The 13,409-nt window shown below is 39.2% G+C and overlaps 1 protein-coding gene across 3 annotated transcripts; it reads right to left on the bottom strand.

The window, feature by feature from the left end:
- Positions 1-215: 215 nt before the first annotated feature.
- LOC108240246 (akt interacting protein) lies at positions 216-7,017 on the bottom strand. 3 transcript variants are annotated; one of them, XM_017423586.3, is made up of 10 exons: positions 6,862-7,017; positions 6,081-6,206; positions 4,247-4,449; positions 4,094-4,158; positions 3,778-3,878; positions 3,458-3,546; positions 2,421-2,519; positions 2,050-2,157; positions 1,818-1,878; positions 216-1,640 (listed from the first exon to the last, which is right to left on the bottom strand). In XM_017423586.3, the coding sequence occupies exons 2-10, from the start codon at positions 6,126-6,128 to the stop codon at positions 1,533-1,535; spliced, it is 882 nt and encodes a 293-aa protein (XP_017279075.1). In that variant the 5' UTR covers positions 6,129-6,206; positions 6,862-7,017; the 3' UTR covers positions 216-1,532. The 3 variants fall into 3 exon arrangements, with proteins under 3 accessions (XP_017279075.1, XP_017279076.1, XP_017279077.1); XM_017423587.3 differs by having other exon boundaries at positions 6,081-6,203; positions 6,862-7,016; XM_017423588.3 differs by having other exon boundaries at positions 6,961-6,980.
- Positions 7,018-13,409: the final 6,392 nt, after the last annotated feature.

Genomic DNA, 13,409 nt, shown 5'->3' with positions numbered 1-13,409 from the left:
TGCATAGCCACATTCCAGGATTTACATATTAATATATGTGGGAAAAACTACTGGACTAAACTCCTCTAAACTGAGCCATTTGTTATGGCTAAGGATAACCCTTTTATGTTTCATTTCAGAGTTTGCAATGAGTACCTTGAAAACAAAACATCCGCCCACTTTACATTTCATATTTGAAAGAAAAAAAAACTAGATCACTAAAATCCACACAAAGACTGACTTTAGAGTCTTTTATTGGTCTCAGAGTAAAGATTTATTTCCCTCGTCGTTTATGCAGCAGAGAAGGAACAGCTCCATACAAAACACATCACTCATGTTTGAAGATGCAGACAGCCCAATGACCGTGTGTGGAGTACATTATAATTAGTCGCTGCCTTCCTCAGGAGGTATATGTAGGTCTAACAGGTTCAGCACCTTATCTGCTATGCTAATGTGGTCATTCCTCACAGGATTTGCACATCCCAGTCCTTCAGCAACCGTTTCGGAAAAGCAGAACGAGCCATTCGATCATCAAACCTGATTTTTTTCCATTGGAACACAAAAAATCCAGTACAAGGTAAGGTGACAGTATGAAATAAAATTGGAAATATCAACTAAACTCTGTACATTAAAATGTTGTGCTCCTCAGATAGTGGTGAATGCTGAAACCTTATCAAAATATATTTACTCTTAAACTTAAAAAGGTAGAAATCCTGCAGTATGGTTTGCAATTTGGGAGCTTAGATTACCTAAAAAAAAAAAAAAAAAAAAAATCTTAAGAAAACCAATGGCAGTTGAACCTTAGCACAGCATCCATTATTTACACAAAAGACCTTTAATAACCATTAACAAAAAAGAAGGGAGGGAGGGAAAAAAAAATCCATAAAGCATTCAAAATTGTTTAAAATCTGACTATATAAAAACCAAGCTTACTTTTGTAGCATCTTATTTAAAAAACATACTTACCACCTGTTCTGCTTTAAACAATTATATATTAGAAGCTACAAAAAAAAAAAAAAAAAAAAAAAAAAAAAAAAAAAAAAAACAGTAAAGACAAAAAGAAATCAATATCCAATAAGAAAGATAAAACATGTTATTGGGGTTAGGAGGTTTCATTCAGAACTGAAGTTGATGACATTCCCAGTCTGACAAACAGCCCTAAGCCAGTTTCAACAAGTGGTACTCACCATGCAGTCCATCACAAACACCACATGTCTACAAAGTGCTTCACTTTCACCTCTTCTTTTGGAGAATTAACCTTACCGTCTAACCAAATGTGCATGGACTGGGGAGATAAATGAAAAAGCACTGATTGCATCACAGCCTAAATGAGCCGAGACATCCATTTGTCATCAATTTACAGATGATACAAAACTAGTTTTACTTAATCTAGAGCTTTGTCAGGCGATGCCAGGATAGCTTTTAAAGCTTAGAAAGAAAGGGGAGAACAAAGTTCTCCCAAACCGTTTCAACGTTCCACTTCATACAAAATAGTTGAGGCGAGCCAGCAGCTTCGAAGGTTTGTGCCGCCCTCTAGTGGCCACAGTGCAGGTTCAACTCTGGGGAGGACTGTCCTCTTTGCTGAAGGGCTGGGTAGAACCAGGCTTCACCCAAGATAACCCCGACACCTGCGTTCCCTTGTGGTGCTCGTCGGGCCGTCTCTAAGGCGACAAAAAAAAAAATGAAAAAAAAGAAGTTGCTCTGTTATGCAACAGCTCAAGGTTGCATAACAATGATAAGCTCAAGGTTGTCTTCAGCTTAACCCAAGTGAAGAAAATGAAGAATCCTGCTTGAATATAACAAGAGAACTGTCATTTCTTTATTTTTATTCAACTTACTTTGTGAATGAACATCTTCTCTTTTGCTTCTTCATGAACGGCTGGGTTCCATGGAGAAAAACTAAAATGAAATGAATGAGTGAAATGAGACAGAAACCTTTGCTACCCTTTCAGTTTCTTTGTCCTCACACACACACTCACACACACACACACACACACACACACTGAATTTCAAAGTGTTTGTTTATATTGGTGAGCACTGAAATGTCAAAAATGGAAACGGGTGTCTAACCTTATTGCGTAGGGATCATCGATCTTGGGCTGGTCAAAAAGATGACTGTTGCATAGTTTAACGCTGTCTACCACTTTGCTTTTGAACAGCTGCACATCTTTATCATACCTGAGAGGGTAAAAACAAATAAGTTTAATTCCACAACAATAACAAGCAGAAGGTTCTGACCTTTTTCCTAATTAGAACCACACATGAAGATTGACTTAAAAACAGATCACTCCAATAATTTGGATTAGTGGATCACAGATCCAGTTAAGTCTAATTTGCATTTATTTTTTTGAACAGTAGGAAACAAAAAAATAATCTGATCATCTAAAAGCACTCAAGGACAGGTTGCTGAGTGTTTGAGTCTTGAAGGCCCAGAACCTTACAGCACAGCAGCTTCTGGGTTGAGTGGCTCCGTTGTGTTGATCTTGTAAAAAATGGTGCGTGCGTACATCAGGACTTGCCAGATGTGGCTGTGATTCCTCCTACAAAAAACACAAAGGTGTGACATTTTAATATTTGTTTAAAGAAAAACTTTTCACAGCATCATTACTGATTTTTGGGTGGCTCAAGGAGGTAGGGGTTTGTTCTGTAACCGGTAGGTTGCCGGCTCGAGCCCCAGCTCCCGTCGTCTCATTTGTTGTGTAAGACACTTCAACTTGCCGACTGGTGGTGGTCAGTAGGCCGGGTGGCGCTGACTGAATGGCAGCTTCATCCACCATCAGCGGATGAATGGGTGAATGACTGATTGTAGCGTGAAGCGCTTTGGAGTCCTCAGACTTGATAAAGAGCTATTAAAATACAGGCCATTTTCCAAACAATTAATAAACTTTCTTAAGCACTGTAAAGGCACTCCACAAACACTTCACCGTATGATTCTGTTAGTGTAACGTAACGGCTGTAACACCGTCAGACCATGAGGATTTCTCATTCATGTGCAGTCAGAAGTGATCGACTGGCGTCTGCTCAGTTGTGGCTTCTTACTTTTGTCAAAGATACTCCAACAAGCTGCTCATCAGGACACATTTCACTTTGATTAAATCCACTGATTCATAGCTTCAGAGCTTTGGGTCAAACAGAATGATAACTGTTTGAAATGTATCCATAGGGAGTAAATTTAACAGTGATCTCCTCTAATTTAGAACAATGTGCGCTGAATACTTTTTCAACCATCGTTACAAACCTGACTCCCAGTTTAAAAGGACTCACGCTAACGTACTTTGTACTGGTGTACTTCAGGAAATAAAATTAATTCATTTCAGTTTAATATTTATAGCTGACAACTAAATATTTAATTATGTTTAAGTGCATCGGTTTTGACAGGAAGTCTCCTACAAAACCATTTGCTAGATAACACCTACAGACAAACACCAAAATTAATGGTAAAGAGAAATCGTTTCTTGAAAAGGAAGTTAACCCTTACCTCCATTTGGCGAAAGCTCTTTTGACATCAAGCTCTCCAGACACGGGGTCCACCAGGGGATGGAAGACTGGGATGTCAAACACCAGTTTCTGAAACGAATCGTTTGAAACAGTTCAGACAATTTGTCTCAATGTACCTCAAATATTAGTTTTAATGCAAATCAGAATCTTTTTTTTTTTTTTTTTTTTAACGATCAGTGCTGAAGTACTGCTTATTACGCTGAAGACTTCTACTTATTTTTACAACGATCAAATGGACAGACTTAGAGAACCAGAACCTGAAAAAAAAAGACAAAACAAAACAATAAAAAGCAAACTTACAGGACATTCCCCATCTGGATAGTTGTCTGGAATATAAACGGTGAATTTGAAGACACCATCTTGGTACAAACCATGCCTGATGAATATGACTCCAAACCACACTGAACAACGGGAGATATAAGGCATTACACAACCTTTACTTCCATCACTGAATTCTATTGACACAGGCTGTATATTATTGACCTTTTAAAAAAAATTAAATGGTAAACAAATTCTTAGCAACTAAAACTGTTATTTTTGTAGTAAGTGACATTAATACTCAAAAAAAGGAAGATTTAGAAAACTGAATGAGACTTAAAACCAAGAATGTTCTTACTTAGTGCTGACTTGTATGACGGCTGGACATAAATTCCAGGGAGTTTCTGCTTAATCACTAGTGTGCTGCAGGTCACATGACAAGAAGGTCAATCAGAACATATGAAAAGACAACGGAGATCATTACTTTGTCTGATGCCAGACAAATACTTACAACTCAGCCAGCAGAGAGTACTCCAGGTAAAAGGGGCCATAGGAGGCATGTGTGCCATTGGCCGAGTGGGCTGGAGTGCCCATCGATGCTGGTTTGGTTATGGGGACTGCATTCTTAGGAATCGGTGGAAGGTGCTTTTTGTAAGAAGTCCGGGCTGGGCTGGCTCTCTGGTCTGGCTGCCCGCTCTGCTCCTCATCAGATCTCTGTCGGTTTGGAAGGAGGGGACAACAAGGGTCACAACACAAACTGGTAAAGACTGAGCAACAAAAAAGGAGGAAAATATTATCTTCAGCTTAGAGAGGGCTGCAGGACTTCAGAGTTGACCAGCGGCTCAGGGCTGGAGTCATGAGCCGGGACCAACCTATCCGGTTACACTGCCTGTCTGGTTTGACACTAATTGGGAGCCCAAGTCTAGACACGAGGAGGCAGAGCTATCGCTGCGTTTTCCCGATGGTCCGGAGAAGAGCAGTTACACACAGAGAACTGGGCCTCAGGAAGACATGATGTACCAGAAACGACAACAAACTACTGCTGAACCTAAAACGGATGCGGCAAATGTCGGCCAATGAACAACACGTGATTGAAAGACATGTTTCAGAAAACAGAACTGTTCTTATAACTAGAAAAAAAAGGCAAAGCATGCTAAAAAGCCCAGGGCATATTACTTTTTTGAGTTAATAACATTTTCCTCAAGACATCTGCTCAGATGTTATGCAAAAACATTGGCTCCCAGCCACTAATGAAAGTCCACTTACTACCATTTTTTTTTTTTTTTTTTTTCACCCAAAGAGTAAATTAATAAGACTAAAATTCAACTTTAAAGTATATAAGTATTCCAATGTCACACAGTATGGACAAAAATAAGGCTTTGAACAGGAGACAAACCCAAATGTCTCGCATGTAAGCACTTCTCACATCCCAGCGAGCTAACCAGCCACGCAGCACTCGAGCGTCCAGCAGCATGTAACCTCTCTACAGTCTTTCAGTGTCTGAGTCACACCCAAATTTTTCAGATAGTTTAATACTTTGTAGGACAGATGGAATAAGCTCATGGGTTGAGTTTGGCCGGTGGACTGCCAGTTAGTGATCATTACCCTAAACATGGTTGTAACAGCTGCAGTTTAATCACACTAATGGTAAGATACATGCAGGGTAACTGAAAACTGATTATCGGCCAGGTTGCTAAAAGACCTACAAGAAATCACTAGAATTTTAGCAATGAGTTATTGCCAGTAAAATCCACCACAAGTGTGGCATAACTAGGGTTGGAGTGCTTCCACACAGGGCCACAAGTGTGATCTGTGACAATAACTGAGTAAAAGGACCTTTTATTTGATCATACAGTTCATGGTATTCTAGTTACAATGCTTCTTGAAACAAACAAGATTTTTGGCTTGAAAAATAATAAATGAAACTTAAAAAAAACAAGAAAGAAAAAAGAACTGAAGTGATATGTGGAGTGTAATAAGGACAGGCTAGAACAACTGATTTCATATCTAGATACATTTTGTTTTCAGTATCATAACCATCACGTTTGGTAACCAGCTAGTTGTTTTTTTCTTAATTTTTATTATAACAGTGCTTCGTCATCATAAAATGTCTATAGGAATAAAATATTTTGTTCACCTTGTACATTTCAGACTAAAACACTAACAAATAATTGTAAGGCAGTTAGCTCATGACTGCCCTGTGCAGTAGGTTTCCTAGAAAGCTTTTTAGGAAATCAGTGATTGTACTGCCAGTGTTTTTGTTTTTTTATATACAGACTTATTGAATTGGTGCTGGCTGAGTTCACTGTGCTTCCAAGTAAACAGGAAAATATGTTTAATTTTACCTTACAACTCGTGTTGGCAGACATGCTCCAGAAGGGGTTCAGGTTCATTACTCATTCATAGGTTCAGATTGGAGTCCCTTTTGCATAAGCAGGTCCCATGCCGTGAAAAGAGGGGTCCATCCGCTGCTGTCGAAAGAGGACATTAAAGAAATGATTGTTGTTGCAGCTATGGTCACAAAAACAAGTGGATTACTTGCTCAGAAACCCTTCCTTTCTAAGCCCAAAAAATATGAAACCTAATGCGTATTTATCAGACGTTGTCACATAACAAACAGATAAAGTTAACAGCTGTGATAAAAGCTTTATGACTTGATGATTAGTTTGAAGTAGCTTAGCATCGTGCTAGCATGGCTGTTTTATGAAGTACACTTTTATGCTGCATCGATGCAGACGTCCAAAAGGGTTGATTAGCTAATACAGTCGGTAACAAGGTCACGATAGTACAATAAAAACACACTAGGAATACTTATTTTATGTGACAGGACAGCATCGGTCCAGAGAGACGCAGGTGCTACGTTAGCAAACGTAAAGCAACTACGTTTGGCAACAAAAAAAATAAATCATTTCTACCTGACACCAACTGTTACGGTTAGATATATATTCAGTGGATTAGGGTTTAAGAGTTAAAATCCAAATTTTAACGTTTCCAGATAGAAACTGTCTGTTCTCTTCAAAAATTTACGTTAGCATTAGCGTGCAAGCTTGTGTTGACGTTGCTAACTAGGTCCTTTAATTTTAGCTCCTGCACGTAAAAAAAAAAAAGCTTAGCGACGTAACTCACCGAGTTGAGTTGAGATTTGTAAATGTCTCAGTTGTTAACTCGTTACTCACGCAATTTCTGATTTAAAAAAAATAAAAACAACAACTTGCCACCACTTACTTAGGTGTCAATACAGCTAACTGGTTCAATAATTTGACAGGAAAACCAGAGTTCAATCTAACATAATAAGGGGCGTTTCTTGTTGGACGATTGCAGCTCCTCATTGGTTGGTACTATAAACGTACTCACTGTTGATTTGTTGAGATTTCTGTCACTTGTAAAAACAAATGCGTTGCCTTAAAGAGACAGTAACAGTATGAAAAGGCTGTGGGTTGTCAGTCAATAAACACATAGACCTGAGATTTTACTAAAATACTCTTTAAACAGGTCAACTGTTTATTGCCAGTTGGCAGTTCTGTTACTTGTATGTAAATCCCAAACTCTTTGTTACCAATAGTAACTCTATTTTAGTTTTAAAACAATAGAAATTAGTTCTTCTGCTGTGTCTGTGTGTGATACTACTAAATAAATCAGGGGTCTTCAATCCTGGTCCTCGAGGGCCACAATCCTGCATGTGTTACTTGTTTCCCTGCTCCAACACACTTGATTCAGTGGTTAAATTACCTCTTCATGTTCTGCAGAAGCCTGTTAATCACCCATTGATTCAAAACAGGTGTGTTGGAGAAGAGAAACAAGCAAAACATGCAGAATAGTGGCCCTCCAGGACCAGGACTGACCACCCCTAGTTTAGATAATGAGGTTACTCGTTGTCCTTGGAAAGCGGTTTAGGTTAACTAAACAAATGTTAGTAGACTAACTAAATAAAAACAATAAACACTTTGAGTTTAGAGAGTTAAACGTAAACCTTTTTTGTGGAAAAGCTTTTAGGATTAAAAAAAGATGTGCATCTGTAAGTGCCTTATAATTTTAAGCATTACAAAAGTGCACACTTTTCCATTGTCTTTTCAATGTTTCAAACAGTCCCCCGAGGTTAAGACACTTCCATGCCATTTGTGTCACTTATTTATTTATTTTAGTTTTGATCACGCTTCATTGGAGGCTCATTCTGTTGATTGATTGATTGATTCCTGACAATTACGCCTAATTAGTTTTTTTGGTGAAAGGCAAAAAAAAAAAAAAAACTAATTTAATGCATGGATGACTGCACTAATTGGAAGAAAGGACATTGTCCAAGTTTCTGAGTAAATACAAATTATTGACTCCATTAATGTTATCAGATTGTATATTGTCCCAAGTACACTTCACTGACAAAGGTAATTAGTGTCCCTGCGTCTTTATTGGTGCAACCGACGATGAAAGGTCACCATCACTTCTTTTTGACATGTACAAATCAAAGACCCCCTCGGAGCAAACAAGTTTCTGCCTCCTTTTCCTTCATCGACATTGAGATGAACTGTCTGACCCAAACAAAGGTGTGAGTATCCACACCAGTGCTTCTGTAATGAGTTTTTTTCTTTTTCTTTTTGCCTTTGGCATTGATTCTTTATCTAATCAATTATTGTGACCTTGTTTGGTCAAACAAATACTGTGATGAATGTAATTAAAGTGTGAAGATTGGATTGTCTAATTGAATATGTGACCTGTTTGAGCTGGATTTGCTTTTATACTGGAAAACTGAAAAGTTTGCTGCTTGAAAACACGAGCGTTATTATTTTGTTTTTTAGCATCGAAATACCACCTTAACCTAGCCCTCATTTTTATTTTGTAAAGCAAAGTAGGTGCTGAGACATACTTCAAGCTGGGAATAATATTATTTAACCTGCCACTTTTCAGTGGCGGGTGATGATGTTTTTACCCATGATTGTGTGTGTGTGCGTGCACATATGTCTGTGTGACTGTTTGTTACAAATATTGCATGAAGCACGTGAACAAATTGTAATAAAGCTTGCAGAACCTAACCACTGGACGTACATCTACAACTTATTAAGCTTTAGAGTCAGCCCAATTCAAAATGGCTGCCACAGCCAGCTGACATTAAAAACACAAAAAAAGGCTATAACTCAATATATTTTTCAGACATTGAACAAAAATCTGGTGTGGTAAAAATGGATCCCCAGCACAGATTTTGAGTGCTAATAGATTGTACAATGTCTTTGTTTAGGATTTTGCCTTGTCTGTTAGCAAAATAACTCTTTAAGTACTTGACAGGTTTTAATGAGACTTTCAGAAATTAATCATTGGAAAACCTGTAACTGGTTTACTTTTAGAGTCAACCATATTCAAGACGGCCACCGCAGCGATTTGACGTTAGCCCACACAAAAATGAGCATCTCGTTATGTCGCAGGAGATAGCTCATTTTCAAAACTTAACTAAAACAGCCACGACTTTGTCATTTCTCAGCAAAAGAAGCTCTTAGTCTAAAACTCTGACACAAAAGGTGCCGGGCGATATGCATTCCTCCAAAGAACGCTGGGCCTTTTATTCAAATAGGAAGCATCACAAACAGATCTTATTTGCAACAGGCGTCAGTGTAATGGGACACTTTATTGTTTGACTGCTCCTCTCTGAGAGATTTATATACTGTGGGTTCAGCAGAAACTCCCACCTCTCACCTACAGCTGGTGCCAGAATTCAAATCTCAGATAAAATATGTTCCTCTCTGTCAGCGCATTCCTTCAGAGAATTTTAGAGCTGCTGATTCAGATCTACAATTCGGTTTAAATGACAGCTAAATATTACAATTGGCAGTCCCGGGTGAAATCCGTCTTGACAGCATATAGATAAAAAAAAGGTGAAAACAGATGACTGCACATCCAAATAATATGTAATAACAATGTTAGTTTGGATAAGGTAAGCCAAATCTAGATTCAAATGCAATATTCATTTTGGAAATATGAACGACTAGGGAGTAAAGGTTAAAAAAAAAGGAAAAAACATCAGGGAAAACCTTCATATAGCAATAGTCTTTTCTCATCCCTGAGGCTAAGGCCTGGCTAGAACCTAATGTACAGCAATTATTCGCTGTAATGACTGCAGTTCAAATAAGCCTGGAGATTTTATTAAACCAAATGAGAGAATCATTGATGTATTATCACCTTGTGATTGACAGTGACAAGTGTTGGGCAGGCTCGGATGTGAGCATGATGAAGAAGCTCGCGGCAAAGCTCTCGATAATGTTACCCCTGATAAAGTTGCCTGGAAAACCTTAGCCAACATAAGGAGAGAGAAAGCTCCTCGCATATTAATTCCAACTGTCAGATCCCTCCAGTGGAGGAAGAGAAGGAGGAGGGGTACCTAGTCTGGCAGGCAGCCCCGACTGCCCCTCCATTCACTGGCTGGGATTTTACACAACTAATGAAAAAGAAATCCATTGTGCTGATCATATGCATAGATTTCTCTTTATAATAATGATGAAACGGAAAGATTCGTAATAAAAGTAAAGGTCACTCGCTGCTGCAGCTAAGCTTTCTAAGCTGCAACCTTTGCAAGAGCAGTTGTCAGGTTCCAGTGATGAAATCAAAAAGAAGGAAGAGATGCCAAGTTTTAACCTAACAGAGGTCAAGAGGTGAGAAACTGCAACCCAGCTACTGTACTTTGATCACACGCTTTCCTGTTTCTAACACCGAACGGCCCAGATGTCTGTTCAGAACGGACTTTCTCCTCAGTGTGCAGTGATGAAGGTTAGAGGTCGGCCGAGTGTTGTGATTTACATAGTCCTCTCTGGGGTGCATCAGCACAGCTAGTGTATACATTGCTCGGGGATTTGTCTTGTCTCGTCTGGTTAATAAAACACCGGGCGATATGAACATCCGTCTCCCCCTGTCTTCAGCACTGCTCTCTATGTAGGTCACCTGGGCTTCTTCAGGTATATGAGTAGTGGAGCACCAGGGGCGGAGTGAGGCATGTCTCACCTCTGAAGGACATCCGCAGCATTATTATTGCCCTCTGCGACTTCCAGGCTGAGCCCCGTCTTCATATGCATCATACATTGGCATTTATTAGTGCCATGTACTAAGTACAGGCCATGTTATTGAATTTGAATATCAGCTCCAAGCCACATTCACAGGCTCTGGAAATATATTATATTAAGATGAAGCAATCTCATTTAATAACACCCAAACTAATAAAAGGAGAGCAGATTGGAAATTAAATTTATGAGTATTGCTTGGCAGCAGGAGTGATCCAAAAAAAGCCCAGCTTGGTCTGTCATATGCAGATATTTCTTCGTCTAATCCCAAGTGTTGGTGAAATTTCCGACTTTCTCCTTATGGAGAGCACGTTGAGAGCGCGGCAGGTATGGCTGTCTTTGTGGAAAAGTCGAGAGCGAAGCTTCGGAGTACCTACACCAGACCGGACAGGAGGAAACTGTCCTTATCTTCATTAACAGCGTTCCTGCGAAGAGGACAAAAGCATAGTTACAACACATTAACTGTAGGTTGAGACTCCGGTAATTGGTGGTGGGCCATTTTGAAGCTCCTGTTGGTATTTGTGAGCCCAGACTTTGTTTAGAATTGCTGCTCAGTTTTGGTAATTACCCTTTTTTTTTTTTTTAATCCTCGTTAAGTGGACGCTGCACAACGTCTCAGATACACGAATCAGTTCTAGTCAGTGACAGAAGATGAAAAATTAGCATGGCCAGCAGTTTGAAAGGCCACCCCCCCGCCTTTGCCTTTTCTCAAAATTTTCAAAAGCTACTTTCTGAAGTGGCATTCATCCAGCAGCAGTCGTATCAGTCTGTGCCAGAACTCGGCAGCTCAGATTTAGTAAATGTTACTCGTTCACTTTACAGACTTCGCTTCATAAGAGTCGTAATTTTTACCTCTTGTGTCATTGATGGACAACATTCTGCCAGTCAGTGTTTCTGCTTTGCATGTACACGTGTGTGTATATATACTGTATATAGATATATATTTATATACTGTATATATACAGCAGCTTTTTGGCAAGACAAGCGGCGAGCCCGGTCCATCTGTGTGTAAATGTTGACTCCCAGCGGAGCTGTGACTGCCACTCACTGCCCAGTCCGCCTCGTGCCAGCCATTGATCGTTGCATATATCTTGCTCTGTACTTCCCAAACCTTCATCAACAGATGCGGCTGCAGAATTGATTAGCGGCGAGTCAATGAGCAAATCTCTTTGGAAACATTTTTATTTATGTGTGTGTTTATGTGGATAGCTTAGAGGGCCATTAGTGGGATTACCTTTGAGGCTCGGCTGAACAACAGATGTTCAAGAACGGCTCAATCAATTTGACTTACAAGAGGCTGCAGTTGCCGGAAACAAGTGATAAGTCTGTTTGTGTGCGTGGGTGTGCTGGGGGTGGTGGGGGTTAATAAAATCGGTTCGCTGTGGTAATGAGCAGGTACAGCACAAAAACAGACCTACTTAGAGTAGGTCTATCATTAAGAAAGAGGCGTGACAGGTTTTCTAAGATCCAAAAACACTCAAATCTTTTTTTAAGTTGATCGTAACATTTAGTGCTACTGTTTGAAGCAGCAAGTGAAGGCTTTGACAGTGTTTAAAGTCATTGCTCCTATAAATTTACGTTTTCACAGCAGCTCCTACATGGGTCGAATATAAACCAGGTATATATTTATAACAGGGTGAGCACATTCTGAAAAACAAACAAACAGACAAAAAAAACACGGCATAATGCCATAAAAGACTTGGGCTTTTTAGCTGAGTCACTTGCACACACAGTCAGGCCAGCCACTTAATTATATCAAAAATGAGTAGTGCAAAAACACATTTATCAAATGAATTTCGGCCCAAACAGAATTGCTTGAGTAAATTTGAAATCTTTTCAATAAAACCTGTGCCAGCCTCCAGAAAAAGGCCAGTTTTTCATTTTAATTTGGGCGGAGTGGTGCATTCATTCATTCAAACACGCATCCACATTAAATTCAAATTAATGTTTGATATGGGTATTTTTCATTATATTCAAATAATATCAATTCAGCACAAAATTGAATATTTCAAATGAAGATCATGTTCTTTCATTCTTTTCAATTTTTTTTTCTCTTTTTTTCCTCCCCTCCCGTGAATCACGCTGTGAATAAATGCGTTGCTGAGACTCACGATCTGCCTTTCAAGTTCATGCTTATGCTTTCTTATCAGCAAACTTATTCAAATGAAGTCAGAACACAGAATGGTATTTAAAAAGTTTAAGTGAAACAATTTGCATCGCGGGTGCGTGAAAAGGCTAATGCATTCTTTCACTAAGCCCCCCACAATCACTGTCATCCGTTTTCGGCTCTGATTGTTTTCCACATGGATGCCCTCATTCATTATTGCAAAATTATAAACATAAAGAATATCTCTGTATTAATATTTCTGCTTTTTGTAAAAGCTCAATCAACCATAATGTCCTAATTTTTTCTTTGCGAACCTCATTTTTTATTATCTCGCTACTCAAGGAATGGATGTCCCAAAAGGGATTTATTTCATTTATCGGGATTATTGAATTAAATTAAACGAGACACTTCCCACAAGCTGAACGGAGGCACCTTATCCACTTAAAAGGAAGGCCTGCTCCTCACTCCTATTTAGGCAAACACATTAGGCAGCAAATGCCTTTTGTTGGCTGAGCCTGGGTTACTGCATAATT

This window comes from Kryptolebias marmoratus, linkage group LG15 (assembly GCF_001649575.2).
Source record: "Kryptolebias marmoratus isolate JLee-2015 linkage group LG15, ASM164957v2, whole genome shotgun sequence".
Lineage (NCBI taxonomy): Eukaryota > Metazoa > Chordata > Actinopteri > Cyprinodontiformes > Rivulidae > Kryptolebias > Kryptolebias marmoratus.
The sequence above is the reverse complement of the archived record's forward strand: the minus strand, read 5'-3'. Positions and strand labels throughout refer to the sequence as shown.

Bases quoted from the DNA above. Each gene is read 5' to 3' on its own strand.
- LOC108240246 (XM_017423586.3), bottom strand. From the start codon at position 6,128: ATGAACCTGAACCCCTTCTGGAGCATGTCTGCCAACACGAGTTGTAAG. The intron at 4,450-6,080 runs GTAAAATTAAAC...CCAAACCGACAG, and splicing joins CTGCCAACACGAGTTGTAAG to AGATCTGATGAGGAGCAGAG. The intron at 3,547-3,777 runs GTAAGTTTGCTT...GATTCGTTTCAG, and splicing joins ATCCAGATGGGGAATGTCCT to AAACTGGTGTTTGACATCCC.